At 44.5% G+C, this 20595-nt stretch overlaps 2 protein-coding genes across 7 annotated transcripts in view; one reads left to right on the top strand and one right to left on the bottom strand.

The window, feature by feature from the left end:
- LOC115113207 (POU domain, class 2, transcription factor 1-like) overlaps positions 1-9672 on the top strand; it is a 33510-nt gene extending 23838 nt beyond the window's left edge. For 5 of the 6 annotated variants that reach the window (XM_065015516.1, XM_065015533.1, XM_065015528.1 and 2 more), the window contains 2 exons: positions 234-334; positions 2900-9672. In XM_065015516.1, the coding sequence (XP_064871588.1) occupies positions 234-334; positions 2900-3312 (514 nt within the window). In that variant the 3' untranslated portion in view covers positions 3313-9672. The remainder of the gene's footprint in view (positions 1-233; positions 335-2899) is intronic. The other variant, XM_065015509.1, reaches the window with a different exon arrangement.
- LOC115113187 (high affinity immunoglobulin epsilon receptor subunit gamma-like) lies at positions 9225-18985 on the bottom strand. Its single transcript, XM_029640544.2, has 7 exons — positions 18780-18985; positions 12146-12240; positions 10902-10946; positions 10736-10789; positions 10582-10617; positions 10380-10439; positions 9225-10039 (listed from the first exon to the last, which is right to left on the bottom strand). The coding sequence occupies exons 1-7, from the start codon at positions 18835-18837 to the stop codon at positions 9959-9961; spliced, it is 429 nt and encodes a 142-aa protein (XP_029496404.2). The 5' UTR covers positions 18838-18985; the 3' UTR covers positions 9225-9958.
- Positions 18986-20595: the final 1610 nt, after the last annotated feature.

The following is a 20595-nucleotide window of genomic DNA, read 5'->3' as shown; positions in this document are numbered from 1 at the left end:
GTCTGATCACAGAACATATCAAACTACAGGAAGGGCTGTCCTCATGCTCTATCTGGATTGCAGAATTATATCGTGAAATATAATCTTTCAATAGTATTTGTGAATAGTCTAAATGTTTTGAATAATCATAGTATTAATAGTAGCATATGATCATCACAATCTCAGGGATTGAAGGAGGAATCAGAATGATTTTTAATCTCTCCTGGTTTCTTACTCTGTGTGTCTCTGTGTAGGGGGGCCTTGCTGAGCTTGGCTCCAGGGGGGCTGGGAGGGGCTCTGAACCCCGCCATGTTGAGCAACAGCACCCTGGCCACAATCCAAGGTCTGTGGAGCGGCAAGTACACCTGTTTAATTACCTCATTTACATAGGCTGTTCTCATATTATACTGGATAAAAATATAAACGCAACATGTTGACTGCAATCAGTCAATTGAAATGAATGAATTAGGCCCTAGTATATGGATTTCATGTGACTGGGCAGGGGCACAGCCTGGGTGGGCCTGGGAGGGCATAGGCCTACTCACTTTCCACACAAAAGGGCTTTATTACAGGCAGAAATAGTCCCCCGCCTCCGATGATCCCACAGGTGAAGAAGCTGTATGGAGGTCCTGGTTGGCGTGGTTACACATGGTCTGTGGATGTGGAGGTCCTGGGCTGGCGTGGTTACACGTGGTCTGTGGATGTGGAGGTCCTGGGCTGGCGTGGTTACACGTGGTCTGTGGATGTGGAGGTCATGGGCTGGCGTGGTTACACGTGGTCTGTGGAGGTCATGGGCTGGCGTGGTTACACGTGGTCTGTGGATGTGGAGGTCTGTGGATGTGGTCGGGCTTACACGTGGTCTGTGGATGTGGAGGTCCTGGGCTGGCGTGGTTACACGTGGTCTGTGGATGTGGAGGTCTGGGCTGGCGTGGTTACACGTGGTCTGTGGATGTGGAGGTCATGGGCTGGCGTGGTTACACGTGGTCTGTGGATGTGGAGGTCCTGGGCTGGCGTGGTTACACGTGGTCTGTGGATGTGGAGGTCCTGGGCTGGCGTGGTTACACGTGGTCTGTGGATGTGGAGGTCATGGGCTGGCGTGGTTACACGTGGTCTGTGGATGTGGAGGTCCTGGGCTGGCGTGGTTACACGTGGTCTGTGGATGTGGAGGTCCTGGGCTGGCGTGGTTACACGTGGTCTGTGGATGTGGAGGTCATGGGCTGGCGTGGTTACACGTGGTCTGTGGATGTGGAGGTCCTGGGCTGGCGTGGTTACACGTGGTCTGTGGATGTGGAGGTCCTGGGCTGGCGTGGTTACACGTGGTCTGTGGATGTGGAGGTCATGGGCTGGCGTGGTTACACGTGGTCTGTGGATGTGGAGGTCATGGGCTGGCGTGGTTACACGTGGTCTGTGGATGTGGAGGTCATGGGCTGGCGTGGTTACACGTGGTCTGTGGATGTGGAGGTCATGGGCTGGCGTGGTTACACGTGGTCTGTGGATGTGGAGGTCATGGGCTGGCGTGGTTACACGTGGTCTGTGGATGTGGAGGTCATGGGCTGGCGTGGTTACACGTGGTCTGCGGCTGTGAGGCCGGTTGGACGTACTGCCAAATTCTCTAAAACAACTTGGAGGCAACTTATGGTAGAGAAATTAACATTCAATTCTCTGGCAGAAACTCTGGGGGACATTCCTGCAGTCAGCATGTCAATTGCACACTCAACTTGAGACATCTGTGGCATCGTGTTGTGTGACAAAACTGCACATTTTAAAGTGGCCTTTTATTGTCCTCAACTGTGTAATGATCATGCTGTTTAATCAGCTTCTTGATATGCCACACCTGTCAGGTGGATGGATAATCTTGGCAAAGGAGAAATGATCATGAATAGGGAGGTAAGAAAGAATGGAAAACATCTGGGATCTGTTACAAGCCCATGAAACAGGGGCACAACACTTTATATGATGTGTTTATACACATGTTCAGTGTAGTTTTATACTGTTTGTCCAACCTCCAATATGTTTAAGACTACCTTTCTCATTGCTCTGAACCTTCCACTTATACACCTGTAGAACAACGGAGGCTGCTGAGGGGAGGACGGCTCATAATAATGGCCGGAACGGAGCAAGTGAAATGGCATCAAACACATGGAAACCGGGCCTCCCGGGTGGCGCAGTGGTTAAGGGCGCTCTACTGCAGCTTCAGCTGTGCCATCAGAGTCCCTGGGTTCGCGCCCAGGCTCTGTCGTAACCGGCCGCGACCGAGAGGTCCGTGATGCGACGCACAATAGGCCTAGCGTCGTCCGGGTTAGGGAGGGCTTGGTCGGTAGGGATGTCCTTGTCTCATCGTGCACCAGCGACTCCTGTGGCGGGCCGGGCGCAGTGCGCGCTAACCAAGGTTGCCAGGTGCACGGTGTACCCTCCGACACATTGGTGCGGCTGGCTTCCGGGTTGGATGCGCGCTGTGTTAAGAAGCAGTACGGCTGGTTGGGTTGTGTATCGGAGGACACATGACTTTCAACCTTCATCTCTCCCGAGCCCGTACGGGAGTTGTAGCGATGAGACAAGATAGTAGCTACTACAACAATTGGATACCACGAAATTGGGGAGAAAAAGGGGTAATTTTTTTTTAAAAACACACAAAAAAAACACATGGAAACCATGTGTTTGATGTATTTGATACCATTCCACTGATTCCATTCCAATCATTACCACCAGCTCGTTCTCCCCACCTGTATAACTAGTCTGTACCGGACACTGTCCTCCTGTTCATCACCACACGTCAGACCATTCTGTACAAGACGTAATGAGAACTCCCGCTAGCTACATTACCCTTCATATCCATCCACAGTTAGCTGTAACTCCTCCAACTGAGGATGTCTAGATATCTAGGTAAACCCCCTCTGTCCCTCCTCTCCTCCCCCTGCAGCTCTGGCATCAGGCGGTGCTCTCCCCATCACCTCGCTGGATGGGAGCGGTAACCTGCTGTTCGCCAACACCTCCGCCGGCAGCACCCCCAACCTGATGCAACCCCTCTTCCTGAACCCCCAGAACCTGTCCCTGCTCACCACCAACCCTGTCAACCTGGTGTCAGCCGGAGCTGCTGGGGAGGGGCCCTGCAGGTCTCAGCTGACCACCAGGTCACCACAGCGACTGTACCAGTTCCCGCCTCCACCATCACCACTGCCTCCAGGGCCCAGTGAAGCTGGAGGCCTCAAATGGAACCCTATGCCCTATTTAGTGCACTACTCTTGGTTAAATGTAGCGTACGATATGTCTGGCTCTGGCCATATTAGGGCACTATATGGGGGAATAGGGCTGTTGTTTGGGATTTGGCCTTAGACTAATGGCTCTACCCACCTGTTCCTCCTCTTCTCTCTGTCATTATTTAAATATTTTGCTGCCACCAAAAAGAAACCCTCTGTGAAGCGGGTTGGAATTTATTTTTTAAAGAATGTTGGTCTTTTTTCCATTCTCTCTTCCCTAGTACTCCAAAAATGTTGGTCTTTTTTCCATTCTCTCTTCCCTAGTACTCCAAAAATGATGTTTTTGGTCGTTGGATGCGTCAGGTCACGCAGGAGGACTGGGGCGGCCATTTTCTGAGGCATGATCGTCTTGAACTCTATGGTTTGTGCTCCTTGTGTGACGCCTGACCAACGTCTTGGGAAAGTAAATAACAGAGAAGACCCACCTTTTCTACTCCGTCACCTTTTTCACAAGTAGAGATCTTTCTCTTCCCTGTTCAGAACTTATTCTGAAGTACTTCTAACCAAAAATGTGTGATTTTACTTTTAAAATGTTTATTCTAACAAAAATGATTTACTACTAAGTTCACAATCTACATCATCACTAAAAGGGGGGGGTTTGTGCGTCTCCCCTGTCTAGGTTGAGTTTATAGTGTCGGCGGCTCTGTTGGAAAGGCCTCAGCACGAATATCAAAGTTTTATTTTAGAAGCGTTCTTGTTTTAGTTTGTTTTCTCTTGTTTTTATGTGAGTGGACATTTTCAGAACTTTACGTATAACATTTTAACTGCTATATATATATAATTAGTTTTATTGTGGTTATAAGGCTTTAAAAATCTAGTAATAATAAGTGGCTGATACATAACGGTTATCGTTGCTTTAAGGAACAGGGTTAGCTGCGTGGTCTCTCTCTGGTCCTCTCGGTCTGGTAACACTGAGTTTGACATTTCGCAGTAGCCCAGTGGCCATGGAGCATTTGTAAATGGTAGTCTAGGTGCGGACCATAGACACTGATATAAGAAATGATCACGCTTAGAGCTTTAACCCGGGTTACATATGGACCCATGTCTGTGGGGTGGTGGTTGTGTGTTGTGGGGGGGTCAGGGTTCACAGTTCATGGGTCAGGCAGTATAGGGGCTAAGTGGTTTTCTTGTGACCTTTACAGCTCAGGCAAATACAGACGCCTCAGTTAGCTGTATGATACATGGAGCTCTGTGACTGAGTGTTCTCTGACGGTCTGTCTGTCTGTATGGTTGCCATGCCAACTGGATGACGTTGGTGTGCGGTAGATGGGGACGTTGTGTATTTTTGCTGAGATATTTTTCATTTTTTTTAATGCCACCAATGAACTGCAGTCTGCCTGTTTTGAAAGACTTAAACATTCTGTCATGTTTTTTAACATGTTTTATGGTCCTTTATTTCTGCAGTCTTTCGACTGGCTTACTTCAAATATACCAAAAATATTTGTTAAAACTAGTGCTGTTTATTGTCAGTGTAGCTTAGCCTAGTCCTAATATTTATGAGTACAAACTCTCTCTCTCTCTCTCTCTACACACAACAGGAGATGAAAATGCAATATGTTGATGATCACTTTCCAAAGACAAACGTATTTTTAAATTTGACTATGGCTCTCCCTGCTCAGCTTTAAAGTAGCAGGGCAAATAACCAAAAAGAAAGGTATGGGAAGACGGGAGGTCAGGTGTCTCCCTGAATAATGTTCATATATTTGAGGGGTGTTTAGGTTTGAATGGTAGCGGTTATATGATATCAATGGGTGCTTATCCTCTAGGCTCGGTCTCGTTTCTCTACATGTTTCCCCCATGATGATATGGCAGACTGTCCTGACCCTTTCTAGACTGGCATATCCGATGGGCAACAGTTTGGATCGTAGTCAGGCTTTCAATAGTCGGGTAAGGGCTGTCCATTTTGAGTTTTTCTACTAATCCTCAGCCATGAAATAAAAAGCTTGAACCAAAGTCGTTTTCTCACTAGCTGCTGTGCCTGTGTGAGCTAGCAAGTGCTGTTCACACAATCACTATTTTACATAATACTACTACTGACAAGTTTTCTCCTCTTAAACCCACCTGTGTGCATCCCCCACCTCTAACCCGCTTCTAAGGAACAGGGATATTTTAGCTTTAATGACCAGCTGCTTTAACTTAGAATGGAGGCAAACGTTCTGCGTGTGTTTTTTCTTCTAGCTTTGTGACCATATCCTGTTAGCAGGTCTCGATTTCCTGTGGTTGAAGCCTTCTCTCCTTCCCCTCAATGCCCAGCTAGCTTTACTATGGGGAGCTCATCCACTGGCAGCACCAGTAAAGACGTTTCGGACCAAGATCCTGACCTGTAACCAAGCAGCGTAGCCTCTGTGCTGCCCTTATCGAACTGCCCCTTTTCGTAACAACAACAACAGCACACAGCAATAGTGTTGTTCTGTCGGCCCTAACATAATCAGATTAATGACTGCCTAGTTTGAAAGCAGAGAATTGGCTCCACGCTGTTCAGTTTTTGTGCTCCTTTTTCACCCGTGAATTACTTTGACTAAATACCTCAGCAGCACTTAGACATTAGGTTCTCTAAGAAATCTGACACCCGCTGAATATTATAGAATGTACAAGAACTGTATGGCTGAATTGTACAAGATGGCAAAAAAGAGTCATCGTTATCTCAAACTAGGACAAACTACTACTGCTATTTTCTAGTACTACTACTTATGGGTATTTCCAGGTTTTAACAGTTTAACATTATTTTGTGATCCTTCTTGCCAAAGCAAAGCGAAAGCCTTTCTCTCTGCGGCTAGGTTGATGTCTCCATGCTGCTCACTTGGCTGGTGTTCTGTCTGAATGGGACTTGTCGTTCTATTTGTAGTCCTGTTTGTAGTCATTCACCAGTCGTGAAGTGCGGTAGCTAGGTGAACCAGTGTCCATTGGCACCATTGGAAGTTAATGAAATATTTATCTGCGGAACGACTAAAGGATAAGAGAAAAAAAGCTTTTTTTTCTTCTCTTCTTAATTCTATACATATATATATATATATACACAACACATGTAAGATATTCATATTTTATATTTGAACTAGTATGTTATCAAGACTGAATGTGGTGTTTTGTCATGCTTATATTCAAAAGACAAAAAAATGTTTTTTTTATTAATCATAGCAATTTTGAAAAACTTTCAAGACCAAAAACTTAGACCGTGCCCCCTTGGTGCATGAATCACAGACACCTGTAGCCATCATGTGTGGGTGTGGTCTGTTGAGTGGGAGGGGCTTGCTCTGGTGCTCCTATTGGACAGTCCCCGTTTGTGCTGTTGCTAGGGAAACAGACTGAAGCGCCTAATCTTTCATTGTCTTTTTTGTCTGTGTGTTTGGTTTACTATGGACTTGATTTGCTGTGCTGTTTTTAACAATCGTTAGATTTTTTTAAAAATTACGTATGCCTTTAATTGTTTTGTATAGCACGAGAGGGCAAGATCACTGGCTTCCTTAGTTTGACAAAATATGAAAATGATCATTTCCGCCTTATCGTTATTTAGAAGACAAAAGCATTGTAGCATATGTTTGTGTGAGAGTAATCTAGTGAGAGAGGCTGCCTCCTCGCTATCTTTTGTGTTTAGCTAGCCTACTCAGTGCATAGTTCTTGGGCTTGTGCTGTTCTGGCACAGTTATGTTGCTACCTATGACTTTAGGGGTGACTCAGACAGGTGGCAATACCTGTAGGAAAAGCTTTACTATTAACTGAGCTCCAGCAGAGGTGTGTGTGTGTGTGTGTGTGAGAGAGAAAGGAAGAGCTGACTGCAGACCACAACGGTGCATTTGTTCTCAGCTTACAGATAAAGTATAATGATAAGAGCATTCAAGGAAGATGGGAATGAGAATATGGAACAGTAGCTGAGTGTGTCAGTGATCCATTGCCTCTTTGTTGGTATGCGATGGTGCACAAGTGAATCCTCTGGTTTGCTATATTTAATTATAACCTGTTGTGATGGCTCAGTTAGTGGATCCTTCAAACATACAGGATCTTTGTGCGTTAGAGTGGATTCTCTTTGATACCGTTTTATTGTGTTTGGTGCCGTTGTGGATCTGGATGTCTCTCAGGTTTGTCTGATGCTCTAGAAGTGGTTCTGTGTTGATGCATGTGGCGCAGTGGTTCTGTGTGGTGGGTGTAAAGGTTTAGTAAAGGGAGAGGGCAGCGAGACACCAGGAAGTCTGGGGTAACTAGCTTGGTTAAGGGAGCTGCTGTATACCTCATTTTTAGCTCGAGACTGAGTGAAACTTGCTTTAAATCTACTTTAGTAAAGAAAAAAATTAAACATAAACAACACCAAAAACACATGGTCCTATCAGAGAAGCTCACAAATGTCTGTTTTAAGAGTACAGAGTGTCATGACAGCTGCTGCCACCGGGGGGAGATGGGACATACTCCAGCACTTAAGAATGTCTGCTTCTCTTTATTTTTTACAAGAACAACATCATCATCGCTCACGCTAAACACACAGTGACCTCTCACACCTCCACCTCCGATTATAATGCTGAAAGTATACTCACATTTCACTTTTTAGTAGTATGTACTTGATTTATCCCAATCTTATTCTGTTTTCTATGATTTGACAATCCTGTCCTTTTTTATATTCTTATTTAGATTGTAAATGTAGATGTTGGTGTGTCTACTCACCTGGTGGTGCGCTGCCTCGCTGCACTCTCTTTCCTGTGGTAATGTTAACCAAAGACTTCCAAAGTGATTGTATATGGACTAGACCATCTCTCACCCCTCCGCCTCATCATCCCACGAGAAAAGACATGCAGCTGTGATCACACACGCTCTTCCCTGAGCACCTGTAATGTCGATACGCCTGTATGGCAGAGCTGTGTGTGCGTGCGCGCCACGGACACAACAGGCAGGGCCTGTGGGGGAGGATAGGTAGAGTTTCGAGGGGCAAAGTGAGGTTCTCTGATAGACAGATCAATTATCCAATCCCGTGATGGCTGGGTGATGTTTGTTAATACACATTGAGGGTGCATCCTGTGCACGCTGTAAAGGCTCAGGAGTCACTTTTTCTGTCCCTCTGTCTGTCTCCGTCTGTCTCTGGGACTGTTGCTAGGACACACCTATTCCGTCTCAAAGACGGTCACAAAAATACACGGTTTCTGCTTCTTGGATACAGTGCGTCTGTCTGGCTCCCTATCTGTGTATTGTAGTTGCCAGGATACATTGTCTCTAGGATACAAATTCTCTGGTTCTTTCTCTCTGTCTCACCACTGTTTTCCTTCTTTCTCTGTGTCTCTCTCTTGCTTCTCTCTCCCGCTGTGACACTATGCATCATGGTCCTTCACTACACATGGCCTGTGTCTGATTGGCTAAACTCTTTGGTCAATGGAGTCCCAGGGAAACGTTATATGATGCTTTATTCCAAGTGGGGGAGTTGTAGGATCTCACAAGCGCTATCCCAAAGCAAAAAATATCCAAATAATGTTTGACAAACGCAGATACCAAAGATAACTCTCTCTGTCCTGTCACACTCTCTCTCTCTCTCTCTCTCTCTCTCTCTCTCTCTCTCTCTCTCTCTCTCTCTCTCTCTCTCTCTCTCTCTCTCTCTCTCTCTCTCTCTCTCTCTGTGTCTCTCTGTGTCTCTCTCTCTCTCTGTCTCTCTCTCTCTCTCTCTCTCACCCTGCAGCTTGTGTATTAAGAGATAAACCCAGCACTGGCTTTAGCCCTAGCCCCAGTAATTCCAAAGCTTAGATGTATATTTTGGTATATTTCTGAGAAATCTAAATGGGAAAAAAAGTCTGTTGTTTTAAAACAACAATCTTGTCTGTTTGGTGTATCGATCTTTTTCTGTCACAGCATGGAACTAATTGCAGAATTGTCTTACTCTTGGTAGATTAAAGATATAGTATTTTTGTATGTTTTGGGGTGTGTAAAAAAATTATGTGTGTGTGAATATATCAGTTAACACGGCCCAAGTGTCAATGGTTTCAAAAAGAAAACTAGCAGAAAATTTTTTGAGAAATGCATTCTGTAAAATTATTGATAATTCTCCCTCTGTAAACCAAGCTTGGGCTAAACTAAAGGAATGTGCCCCTATCTTCTGACTAGTTTTTCCTCTGAGTACACCGTCTGTCACTCTAGAACTCTGGGAGCCATGCTGTCGTTGTGACGCGCGGTTCCACTGTTACACCATGGACTAGAACACTGCTTACTGTTGCCACGGGGACACATGCCTCATATCCAACTAAGAACTCCCCCCCAGACATGGCGGTTGGCAGCATATAGAACTGAAAGATTGTGTAGAACATTAAGTATGTGAATCAGGATACATGGTAGATTTGATGCATTTGTCTGCTGTATTTTTGTTTGAGTTTTTTATATGTATATAAAGATGAATCTTTTACTGTAACTGTACAGTTCTCTTTTGTTGTAAACGTCATTAAACCATTTTCCAGGTGTTTTAACATTGGAACGTTCCAGTCTTTTATTACGGTCATAATGTTGACATTACCACATACAGCCATAGATGGACTTAACAAATGACATGATAATACACATTGACAAGACATGTACACTTTTCTGCTGAGTTGTAATATGCAATAACAGGCCAGGGAGCTGAGCTCAGGGGTAGAAGACTGTTATGCACATAGAACTCGGGAAATAATCTAGAAGGTACTCTTCAGAGATTGGGTCAGTGCAGGGCAGAGCTGCAAGTGGAGTCGACTGCTTCCTCCTTGCCCAGGGATGACTGGGTCAGATCAGTGTGGAGGTATTGGTGGGGCAGTGGCCCGGGTCTGAGTCTTTGCACTGAGAGGCTGGGGGACTTGGGCCTTCTTGTTCTTTTTGCGAGCATGTGAGGAGAGAACCCACAGGAAGAAAGTGTAGGTAGGTTAATATTCTTCAGAGTTAATCTACAGACGGGTCACATTTCACATTTGAGTTGCCCTAGTTTTGTCTTCCTTTACTCATGTAAGTTTGATAGCAGCTTTATGACACCCTGATGACTATCCATACTCCAAGGAGTGGATATTTCATCTTTCCATCTCGCAAATGTATATAACCTATGCATACACTACCCTGATTATTTCAAACTTCTATGTCACACGTTGATACATAGTGGAGATGGACAGTTATTTCCTAAATGTCATGTTCCATGTGAGTGACCTGATGGACTCTTACCCTCCCCTTGGACATGATCACCTGGTAGTCATCATTTCCATCATCTTTTATCTGGAGGGCCTAGAGGACAAAATACAAGTTCAATATTAAGAGCTTGTGGAAGTGGATGAACCTATCGAGACCCTGAACGCAGCCAGTGTTTTGGGTGTTCTGCAACGTCTCAGCACGCTAATAAACTTGTGGTATAAAGAGAAGTCTTTACCTGGTATGTGTCGCTACTAGCTTCCTGTTTGCGCTTCTGAGACGGACAACCACAAACAAACACATTAGCAAGACTGTGCGGATCACAAATATCTGTACACGGAATTAGAACAAGGCCTCTCTCACACACCAGCTATAATAGTCCACTCACTCACCCGTCTAGTAGCTGCAGACTGTTGGTCATCAGCATTAGCACCTGGCTGGAGTTCCTTAAAAAAAAACATATTCAGAAAGTCAGTACCACGTCGTGTCCATGATCACACACACACACACACACACACACACACACTTGAAAGGTATGGGACATTTTAGGGAACTCACTTCATGGGTGGGGTCCTCTTTGGGTTCAGGTGAAGACTTACACCACTACAAAGACAGATAGAGATGAGGGAGAGCGATAATGAGAGAGATGAGAGAGGGGAAAGCAGAGATAATGAGAGAGGGGAAAACAGAGAGATAATGAGAGAGGGGAAAGCAGAGACCGAGAGATTATGAGAGAGGGGAAACCAGAGAGAAGAGATCATGAGAGAGGGGAAACCAGAGAGATCTAAGTGTGTGAATCTAAGTGTGCGTTCTCTAATTCTCTCCTTCTCTCTTTCTTTCTCTCTCTCGGAGGACCTGAGCCCTAGGACCATGCCCCAGGACTACCTGACATGATGACTCCTTGCTGTCCCCAGTCCACCTGGCCATGCTGCTGCTCCAGTTTCAACTGGCCTGGGCCCTAGGACCATGTCCCAGGACTACCTGACATGATGACTCCTTGCTGTCCCCAGTCCACCTGGCCATGCTGCTGCTCCAGTTTCAACTGTTCTGCCTTACTATTATTCAACCATGCTGGTCATTTATGAACATTTGAACATCTTGGCCACGTTCTGTTATAATCTCCACCCGGCACAGCCAGAAGAGGACTGGCCACCCCACATATGCTCTCTCTAATTCTCTCTTTCTTTCTCTCTCTCGGAGGACCTGAGCCCTAGGACCGTGCCCCAGGACTACCTGACATGATGACTCCTTGCTGTCCCCAGTCCACCTGGCCATGCTGCTGCTCCAGTTTCAACTGTTCTGCCTTACTATTATTCAACCATGCTGGTCATTTATGAACATTTGAACATCTTGGCCACGTTCTGTTATAATCTCTACCCGGCACAGCCAGAAGAGGACTGGCCACCCCACATAGCCTGGTTCCTCTCTAGGTTTCTTCCTAGGTTTTGGCCTTTCTAGGGAGTTTTTCCTAGCCACCGTGCTTTTACACCTGCATTGTTTGCTGTTTGGGGTTTTAGGCTGGGTTTCTGTACAGCGCTTTGAGATATCAGCTGATGTACGAAGGGCTATATAAATAAATTTGATTTGATTTGATTTGAGATAATGAGAGAGGGGAAACCAGAGACAGAAGAGATAATGACACTCTTCTATGTCCATGTACAGTATCTATAACACATCCTCTTACAGTATTTAATTGTAGGGGAACATGCCTCTGTAATTACCTGTGTACAAACTCACCTCCACCGTATACACTTGAATAACTAGTACCTGACCAGTGGTAGACAGTCTGTATTGTGACCCACCTTGGCTCTGACGAAGAGCAAGGTGGTGATGATGCAGTAGAAGAGCAAGATTCCATCCAGTATGTAGCAGATGGCTGGTTCAGTCATTGAAGCCTCTGCAGGCCACACAGAAGACCAAGAACCATTAAAACACAGACAGGGCACACAGACGAGCACAGAGTCAGTCATTCAAACACAAGACGAGTGCAGAGGAAGAAGGGAGTAAAATATATAATTCTAAACTAGGTGGTTCGAGCACTGAATGCTGATTGGCTAACAACTGTGGTATATCCGACTGTATACTACGGGTATGACAAAACATTTATTTTTACTGCTCTAATTACATTGGTAACCAGTTTATAACAGCAATAAGGCACCTCAGTGGATTGTGGTATATGGCCAATATACCACGGCTAAGGGCTGTATCCAAGCACTCTGCGTTGCATCGTGTGTAAGAACAGCCCTTAGCCTGTTGTAAATTGGCCATATATCACACCCCGTCGTGCCTTATTGCTGAAATAAACACAGTCAGTAGAACAGGTGCATGGATACTGAACTAGTAGAACAGGTGCATGGATACTGAACTAGTAGAACAGGTGCATGGATACTGAACTAGTAGAACAGGTGCATGGATACTGAACTAGTAGACCAGGTGCATGGATAATGAACTAGTAGAACAGGTGCATGGATACTGAACTAGAAGAACAGGTGCATGGATAATGAACTAGTAGAACAGGTGCATGGATACTGAACTAGTAGACCAGGTGCATGGATAATGAACTAGTAGAACAGGTGCATGGATACTGAACTAGAAGAACAGGTGCATGGATAATGAACTAGTAGAACAGGTGCATGGAAACTGAACTAGTAGAACAGGTGCATGGATAATGAACTAGTAGAACAGGTGCATGGATACTGAACTAGAAGAACAGGTGCATGGATAATGAACTAGTAGAACAGGTGCATGGATACTGAACTAGAAGAGCAGGTGCATGGATACTGAACTAGTAGACCAGGTGCATGGATACTGAACTAGAAGAACAGGTGCATGGATAATGAACTAGTAGAACAGGTGCATGGAAACTGAACTAGTAGAACAGGTGCATGGATAATGAACTAGTAGAACAGGTGCATGGATACTGAACTAGAAGAACAGGTGCATGGATAATGAACTAGTAGAACAGGTGCATGGATACTGAACTAGTAGAACAGGTGCATGGATACTGAACTAGTAGACCAGGTGCATGGATAATGAACTAGTAGAACAGGTGCATGGAAACTGAACTAGTAGAACAGGTGCATGGATACTGAACTAGAAGAACAGGTGCATGGATAATGAACTAGTAGAACAGGTGCATGGATACTGAACTAGAAGAGCAGGTGCATGGATACTGAACTAGTAGAACAGGTGCATGGATACTGAACTAGTAGAACAGGTGCATGGATACTGAACTAGTAGAACAGGTGCATGGATACTGAACTAGTAGAACAGGTGCATGGATACTGAACTAGTAGAACAGGTTCATGGATACTGAACTAGTAGAACAGGTGCATGGATACTGAACTAGTAGAACAGGTGCATGGATAATGAACTAGTAGAACAGGTGCATGGATACTGAACTAGAAGAACAGGTGCATGGATACTGAACTAGTAGAACAGGTGCATGGATACTTTTAATGACCTAGAAGGGAGAATGGAGTAGTACTGAACGTAGGGCTATACCCTTACGCAGGTGGGCATTTTAGTAGAGTACTCTAAAGTAAGAAACAGACACCCTGTCATCGCAAAGACAAAACGACCCTGTAGACAACTGTCTTCCTGTCAGCGCTCTCTCTATCTCTCTCCCCCTCTCTCCCTCTTTGTGGTTTATGTCTGTGGAACTCAGTATGTAGTTCAGTGGTTTCTACAGAAGCTGTGTCGTGACAAATTGAGCCTTTGGTGGTGTAACTGCTTTTTTTGGGGGGGGGCATTTACAGTGCCTTGCGAAAGTATTCGGCCCCCTTGAACTTTGCGACCTTTTGCCACATTTCAGGCTTCAAACATAAAGATATAAAACTGTATTTTTTTGTGAAGAATCAACAACAAGTGGGACACAATCATGAAGTGGAACGATATTTATTGGATATTTCAAACGTTTTTAACAAATCAAAAACTGAAAAATTGGGCGTGCAAAATTATTCAGCCCCTTTACTTTCAGTGCAGCAAACTCTCTCCAGAAGTTCAGTGAGGATCTCTGAATGATCCAATGTTGATCTAAATGACTAATGATGATAAATACAATCCACCTGTGTGTAATCAAGTCTCCGTATAAATGCACCTGCACTGTGATAGTCTCAGAGGTCTGTTAAAAGCGCAGAGAGCATCATGAAGAACAAGGAACACACCAGGCAGGTCCGAGATACTGTTGTGAAGAAGTTTAAAGCCGGATTTGGATAAACATCCCAAGGAGCACTGTGCAAGCGATAATATTGAAATGGAAGGAGTATCAGACCACTGCAAATCTACCAAGACCTGGCCGTCCTTCTAAACTTTCAGCTCATACAAGGAGAAGACTGATCAGAGATGCAGCCAAGAGGCCCATGATCACTCTGGATGAACTGCAGAGATCTACAGCTGAGGTGGGACACTCTGTCCATAGGACAACAATCAGTCGTATATTGCACAAATCTGGCCTTTATGGAAGAGTGGCAAGAAGAATGCCATTTCTTAAAGATATCCATAAAAAGTGTTGTTTAAAGTTTGTCACAAGCCACCTGGGAGACACACCAAACATGTGGAAGAAGGTGCTCTGGTCAGATGAAACCAAAATTGAACTTTTTGGCAACAATGCAAAACGTTATGTTTGGCGTAAAAGCAACACAGCTCATCACCCTGAACACACCATCCCAACTGTCAAACATGGTGGTGGCAGCATCATGGTTTGGGCCTGCTTTTCTTCAGCAGGGACAGGGAAGATGGTTAAAATTGATGGGAAGATGGATGGAGCCAAATACAGGACCATTCTGGAAGAAAACCTGATGGAGTCTGCAAAAGACCTTGAGACTGGGACGGAGATTTGTCTTCCAACAAGACAATGATCCAAAACATAAAGCAAAATCTACAATGGAATGGTTCAAAAATAAACATATCCAGGTGTTAGAATGGCCAAGTCAAAGTCCAGACCTGAATCCAATTGAGAATCTGTGGAAAGAACTGAAAACTGCTGTTCACAAATGCTCTCCATCCAACCTCACTGAGCTCGAGCTGTTTTGCAAGGAGGAATGGGAAAAAATTTCAGTCTCTCGATGTGCAAAACTGATAGAGACATACCCCAAGCGACTTACAGCTGTAATCGCAGCAAAAGGTGGCGCTACAAAGCATTAACTTAAGGGGGCTGAATAATTTTGCACGCCCAATTTTTCAGTTTTTGATTTGTTAAAAAAGTTTGAAATATCCAATAAATGTCGTTCCACTTCATGATTGTGTCCCACTTGTTGTTGATTCTTCACAAAAAAATACAGTTTTATATCTTTATGTTTGAAGCCTGAAATGTGGCAAAAGGTCGCAAAGTTCAAGGGGGCCGAATACTTTCGCAAGGCACTGTAGTTGTGCCCATCTGGTGATCATCTGCATCAAGGACAAATTCAGTATTGAGTCCACACACTACTCAGGAGCAACGTTGTCTCAGAATAATCACTCACCACTTCCACTTCAGTTCTCATTCACCAACAGGTGTTACTGTCTCTCATCTGTCTCTCTGTCTTTCTGGTAACTTTGAAATGAACAAAGCTTTCATGTTCTACACAGACGCAAAAATAGATGTGTAGAAACGTAGCCACTCAATCACCCACACGAACAGATAGCACAGAGCAATAGAGCTCCTGGAACCTTCTCTCTCTGCTGGCCAGGGGGAGGACACTTTTCATACCAGGGCAGAGCGCCTCTGTGTCACAGGAGGTTGGTGATGGGAGGACGGCTCATAATAATGGATGGAATGGAGTGAATGGAATGGTATCAAACACTTGGAAACCATGGAAACTGTGCATTTGATGTGTTTGATACCATTCCATTCAGTAGTGGTGTGGGGTAAAATCACTGGGGAAGCTAAGCCAGAAAAAAGGTGTGAGGGAAAATTGTATTGTCTGAAGAGATGGCCTTGAATTGTACACAGCATCTCCTCTCACTTTATCTTGGTTCGTGCCATTATAATCATTGGCCAGTAAGGAGAATTAAGTAAAACCACAAATCCAAATCCCTATCTCGGGGCAGCAGGGTAGCCTAGTGGTTAGAGCTTTGGACTAGTAAGCGAAAGGTTGCAAGTTCGAATCCCTGAGCTGACAAGGTACAAATCTGTCGTTCTGCCCCTGAACAGGCAGTTAACCCATTGAAAATAAGAATTTGTTCTTAACTGACTTGCCTAGTAAAATAATGTTGTTGTTTTTTATTTATTTTTTAAAATCTCCATCCATGGCTAATTTAGGAAAGGGACAATTTTAGGTAGCTAGCTAGCTACTGGAGGACAACAACACAACACGAGTTTCTGTTAGTGACGTATGCTTTTGATGCGATGTGATTGGAGTGAAGACAAACTGGATTCTCTTGCCCTCAATGATACGGGCGGCAACGATGTCATACTATTTTAGACCAGACAGCATCAGATATATGGCCTACACATACAGAGACAGAGGGGCGCTGTTCTGCTCGCTCGGATGCCTTCTCTGGTGAGATACATTCAGCCACTTGTGAATTGAAATACTTTTTGGGAGTAGCCTGGCTTCCCTTGGCATCCATGAACACACACCACTGGAATACCTATGTGAGAATGCTGTTCATCGACTACAGCTCGGCATTTAACACCATAGTACCCTCCAAGCTCGTCATCAAGCTCGAGACCCTGGGTCTCGACCCCGCCCTGTGCAACTGGGTACTCCTGACGGGCCGCCCCCAGGTGGTGAGGGTAGGCAACAACATCTCCACCCCGCTGATCCTCAACACTGGGGCCCCACAAGGGTGCGTTCTGAGCCCTCTCCTGTACTCCCTGTTCACCCACGACTGCGTGGCCACGCACGCCTCCAACTCAATCATCAAGTTTGCGGACGACACAACAGTGGTAGGCTTGATTACCAACAACGACGAGACGGCCTACAGGGAGGAGGTGAGGGCCCTCGGAGTGTGGTGTCAGGAAAATAACCTCACACTCAACGTCAACAAAACTAAGGAGATGATTGTGGACTTCAGGAAACAGCAGAGGGAACACCCCCCTATCCACATCGATGGAACAGTAGTGGAGAGGGTAGCAAGTTTTAAGTTCCTCGGCATACACATCACAGACCAACTGAATTGGTCCACTCACACAGACAGCATCGTGAAGAAGGCGCAGCAGCGCCTCTTCAACCTCAGGAGGCTGAAGAAATTCGGCTTGTCACCAAAAGCACTCACAAACTTCTACAGATGCACAATCGAGAGCATCCTGGCAGGCTGTATCACCGCCTGGTACGGCAACTGCTCCGCCCACAACTGTAAGGCTCTCCAGAGGGTAGTGAGGTCTGCACAACGCATCACCGGGGGCAAACTACCTGCCCTCCAGGACACCTACACCACCCGATGTTACAGGAAGGCCATAAAGATCATCAAGGACATCAACCACCTGAGCCACTGCCTGTTCACCCCGCTATCATTCAGAAGGCGAGGTCAGTACAAGTGCATCAAAGCTGGGACCGAGAGACTGAAAAACAGCTTCTATCTCAAGGCCATCAGAATGTTAAACAGCCACCACTAACATTGAGTGGCTGCTGCCAACACACTGACACTGACACTGACTCAACTCCAGCCACTTTAATAATGGGAATTGATGGGAAATGATGTAAATATATCACTAGCCACTTTAAACAATGCTACCTTATATAATGTTACATACCCTACATTATTCATCTCATATGCATACGTATATACTGTACTCTATATCATCGACTGCATCCTTATGTAATACATGTATCACTAGCCACTTTAACTATGCCACTTTGTTTACATACTCATCTCATATGTATATACTGTACTCGATACCATCTACTGTATCTTGCCTATGCTGCTCTGTACCATCACTCATTCATATATCTTTATGTACATATTCTTTATCCCCTTACACTGTGTATAAGACAGTAGTTTTGGAATTGTTAGTTAGATTACTTGTTGGTTATTACTGCATTGTCGGAACTAGAAGCACAAGCATTTTGCTACACTCGCATTAACATCTGCTAACCATGTGTATGTGACAAATAAAATTTGATTTGATTTGATTATATTTATTCCGTACCAGTCATTACTATGAGCCCGTCCTCCCAAATTAAGGTGCCACCAGCCACCTGTGCTCTGGGTAGGAAACTAGGTGAAGGAGGTGACGGTGGGAGAGTAAAAATCTAGCGCGTTGGACAGAAAATAATCCACTGTAGTACAGGAATCTTACTATCTGGCCACACTAAAAAGTACAGAAGTCAAAACTTCCTAACCAAACAGACACTTTAACGAACTTGCCCTAACCTTGCCCTAACCTTGCCCTAACCTTAACCTTGACACTAAATTCAGGTCAAACACCTCCGTTTTGATGGTATTGCCATTTCTGTCCATTCCACCATGGCTAGTACTTGACTCCCATGGTACAGCTGGATTGGTACTTACCTGCAGAAGACACAAGCTTCAGCATCACCACAACACCTATCCTCCATGGAGCAGTCATTCTCCCTTTTTCCTCTCTTTCCCTCTGAGAAAACAAGTGATGATCTCTCTCTTTCTGTCCTGGGGTGAACGATGGCGGTGGCTCTAGAGGGCTCTCTTGGTTAATCTCTTTCTAGCCCTCCCTCCCTCTCTCTTTCGCTCTCTCGCACACTCTCTATCGCTGATGACAGGAAGTGGCTGCACTGACACCAATATCTCTGCCCCTCTCTCTCTCTCTTTCCATCATTCTCTCCATCTCTCTAAGCATCTTCTTCCTTCCTACATATCTACTTGTCTTTGTCTTTCTCGGTTTTCCCTTCTCTTTATGTCACTTCCTTGCTCAAACCATCATTCTCTGACAGGTAGCCTAGCGGTTAAGAGCGTTGAGCCAATAACTGAAAGGTTGCTGGTTTGAATCCTGCAGCCAACTAGGTGAAAAAATAAGTCTGTGCTCTTGAGTAAGGCACTTAACCCTAATTGCGCCTGTAAATTGCTCTGGATAAGAGAGTCTAATAAAAGACTAAAATGTAAATGTATCTATCCCCTTATCTCTTAGGATTTGTTCATCCAGAGTGTAGGTTCACTAGGCTGTCTCTCCATTTGTTACAGTTGTCATACTGTCTATGAATCTAAAAATCAGAGAAGAGAAATGACATTAGTTCAAAGGCCATGGTCTCTGCTCTTTTACGGTGTCATGAGTAATTTTCTAAAGAAACTGATTGTGCCAGCTCCAGTATTGTGGACAGTGAGCAAGGATATCAAATTATCATCACGTTTCAAAGCTATGCTTCAGAATAACTTGCACTCTCTAGGGTGGACCATTGATATCAACAGGTGACATTATCTTAGCAGTTAAATGCATCTTTACTCATCTGGAGCTCATCTTTCTACAATGAGTTTCCAAGTCGGACATTTCTCCGTTTCCAAGTTGCCTATATGTTATGGTGGCTGTGGTGTAATGATGCCCTTGTGAAATGCCTCATTACCACAAGACAACTTCATCTTGACCTTGGACTCTGGTAGGCCAAGCTGTCCTATCCTGTGTATGACCAGAGTATTTCAGTATTTCCTCATCCCTGGTTTTATATATTATTGACCAGAATGGAGGTTTGTGGACTCGTCAATAGGCTTAATTAAGGTGAAGAAGGGGGTAAATAGCATGGGGACGAGAAAGCCTTTTGACATCCCTGTGTGAAATGCCCCCTGGCATCATCTGATGATGGAAGGTGGATTGCTACTGGTCTGAATGATGAGGGAAAATGCTCTTCAAATGTGATATGATGATAGTGAAGAGAGAGAGAGATGAAGTAGACCTGGGCATATACCTGCTTTCAAAACTAATAAGATGTTATTTGTTCTTTACTTTTTGTATATCGAGAAAACTGTATCATTGTTATTACAACGAGGCTACTTCCTCGACCAAAAATACCTAATACAGAATGTGCCACTGGTAATCTTCAGTGCAACATTGTATGTATATATATATATATATATATATATATATATATATATATATACAGTTGAAGTCGGAAGTTTACATACACCTTAGCCAAATACAATTAAACTCAGTTTTTCACAATTCCTGACATTTAATCCTCGTAAAAATTCCCTGTCTTAGGTCAGTTAGGATCACCACTTTATTTTAAGAATGTGAAATGTCACAATAATAGTAGAGAGAATGATTTATTTCAGCTTTTATTTCTTTCATCACATTCCCAGTGGGTCAGAAGTTTACATACACTCAATTAGTGTTTGGTAGCATTGCCTTTAAATTGTTTAA

The sequence above is a fragment of the Oncorhynchus nerka genome, linkage group LG3 (genome assembly GCF_034236695.1).
Source record: "Oncorhynchus nerka isolate Pitt River linkage group LG3, Oner_Uvic_2.0, whole genome shotgun sequence".
Taxonomy (NCBI): domain Eukaryota; kingdom Metazoa; phylum Chordata; class Actinopteri; order Salmoniformes; family Salmonidae; genus Oncorhynchus; species Oncorhynchus nerka.
This window is presented reverse-complemented; position numbering and strand designations above follow the sequence as displayed.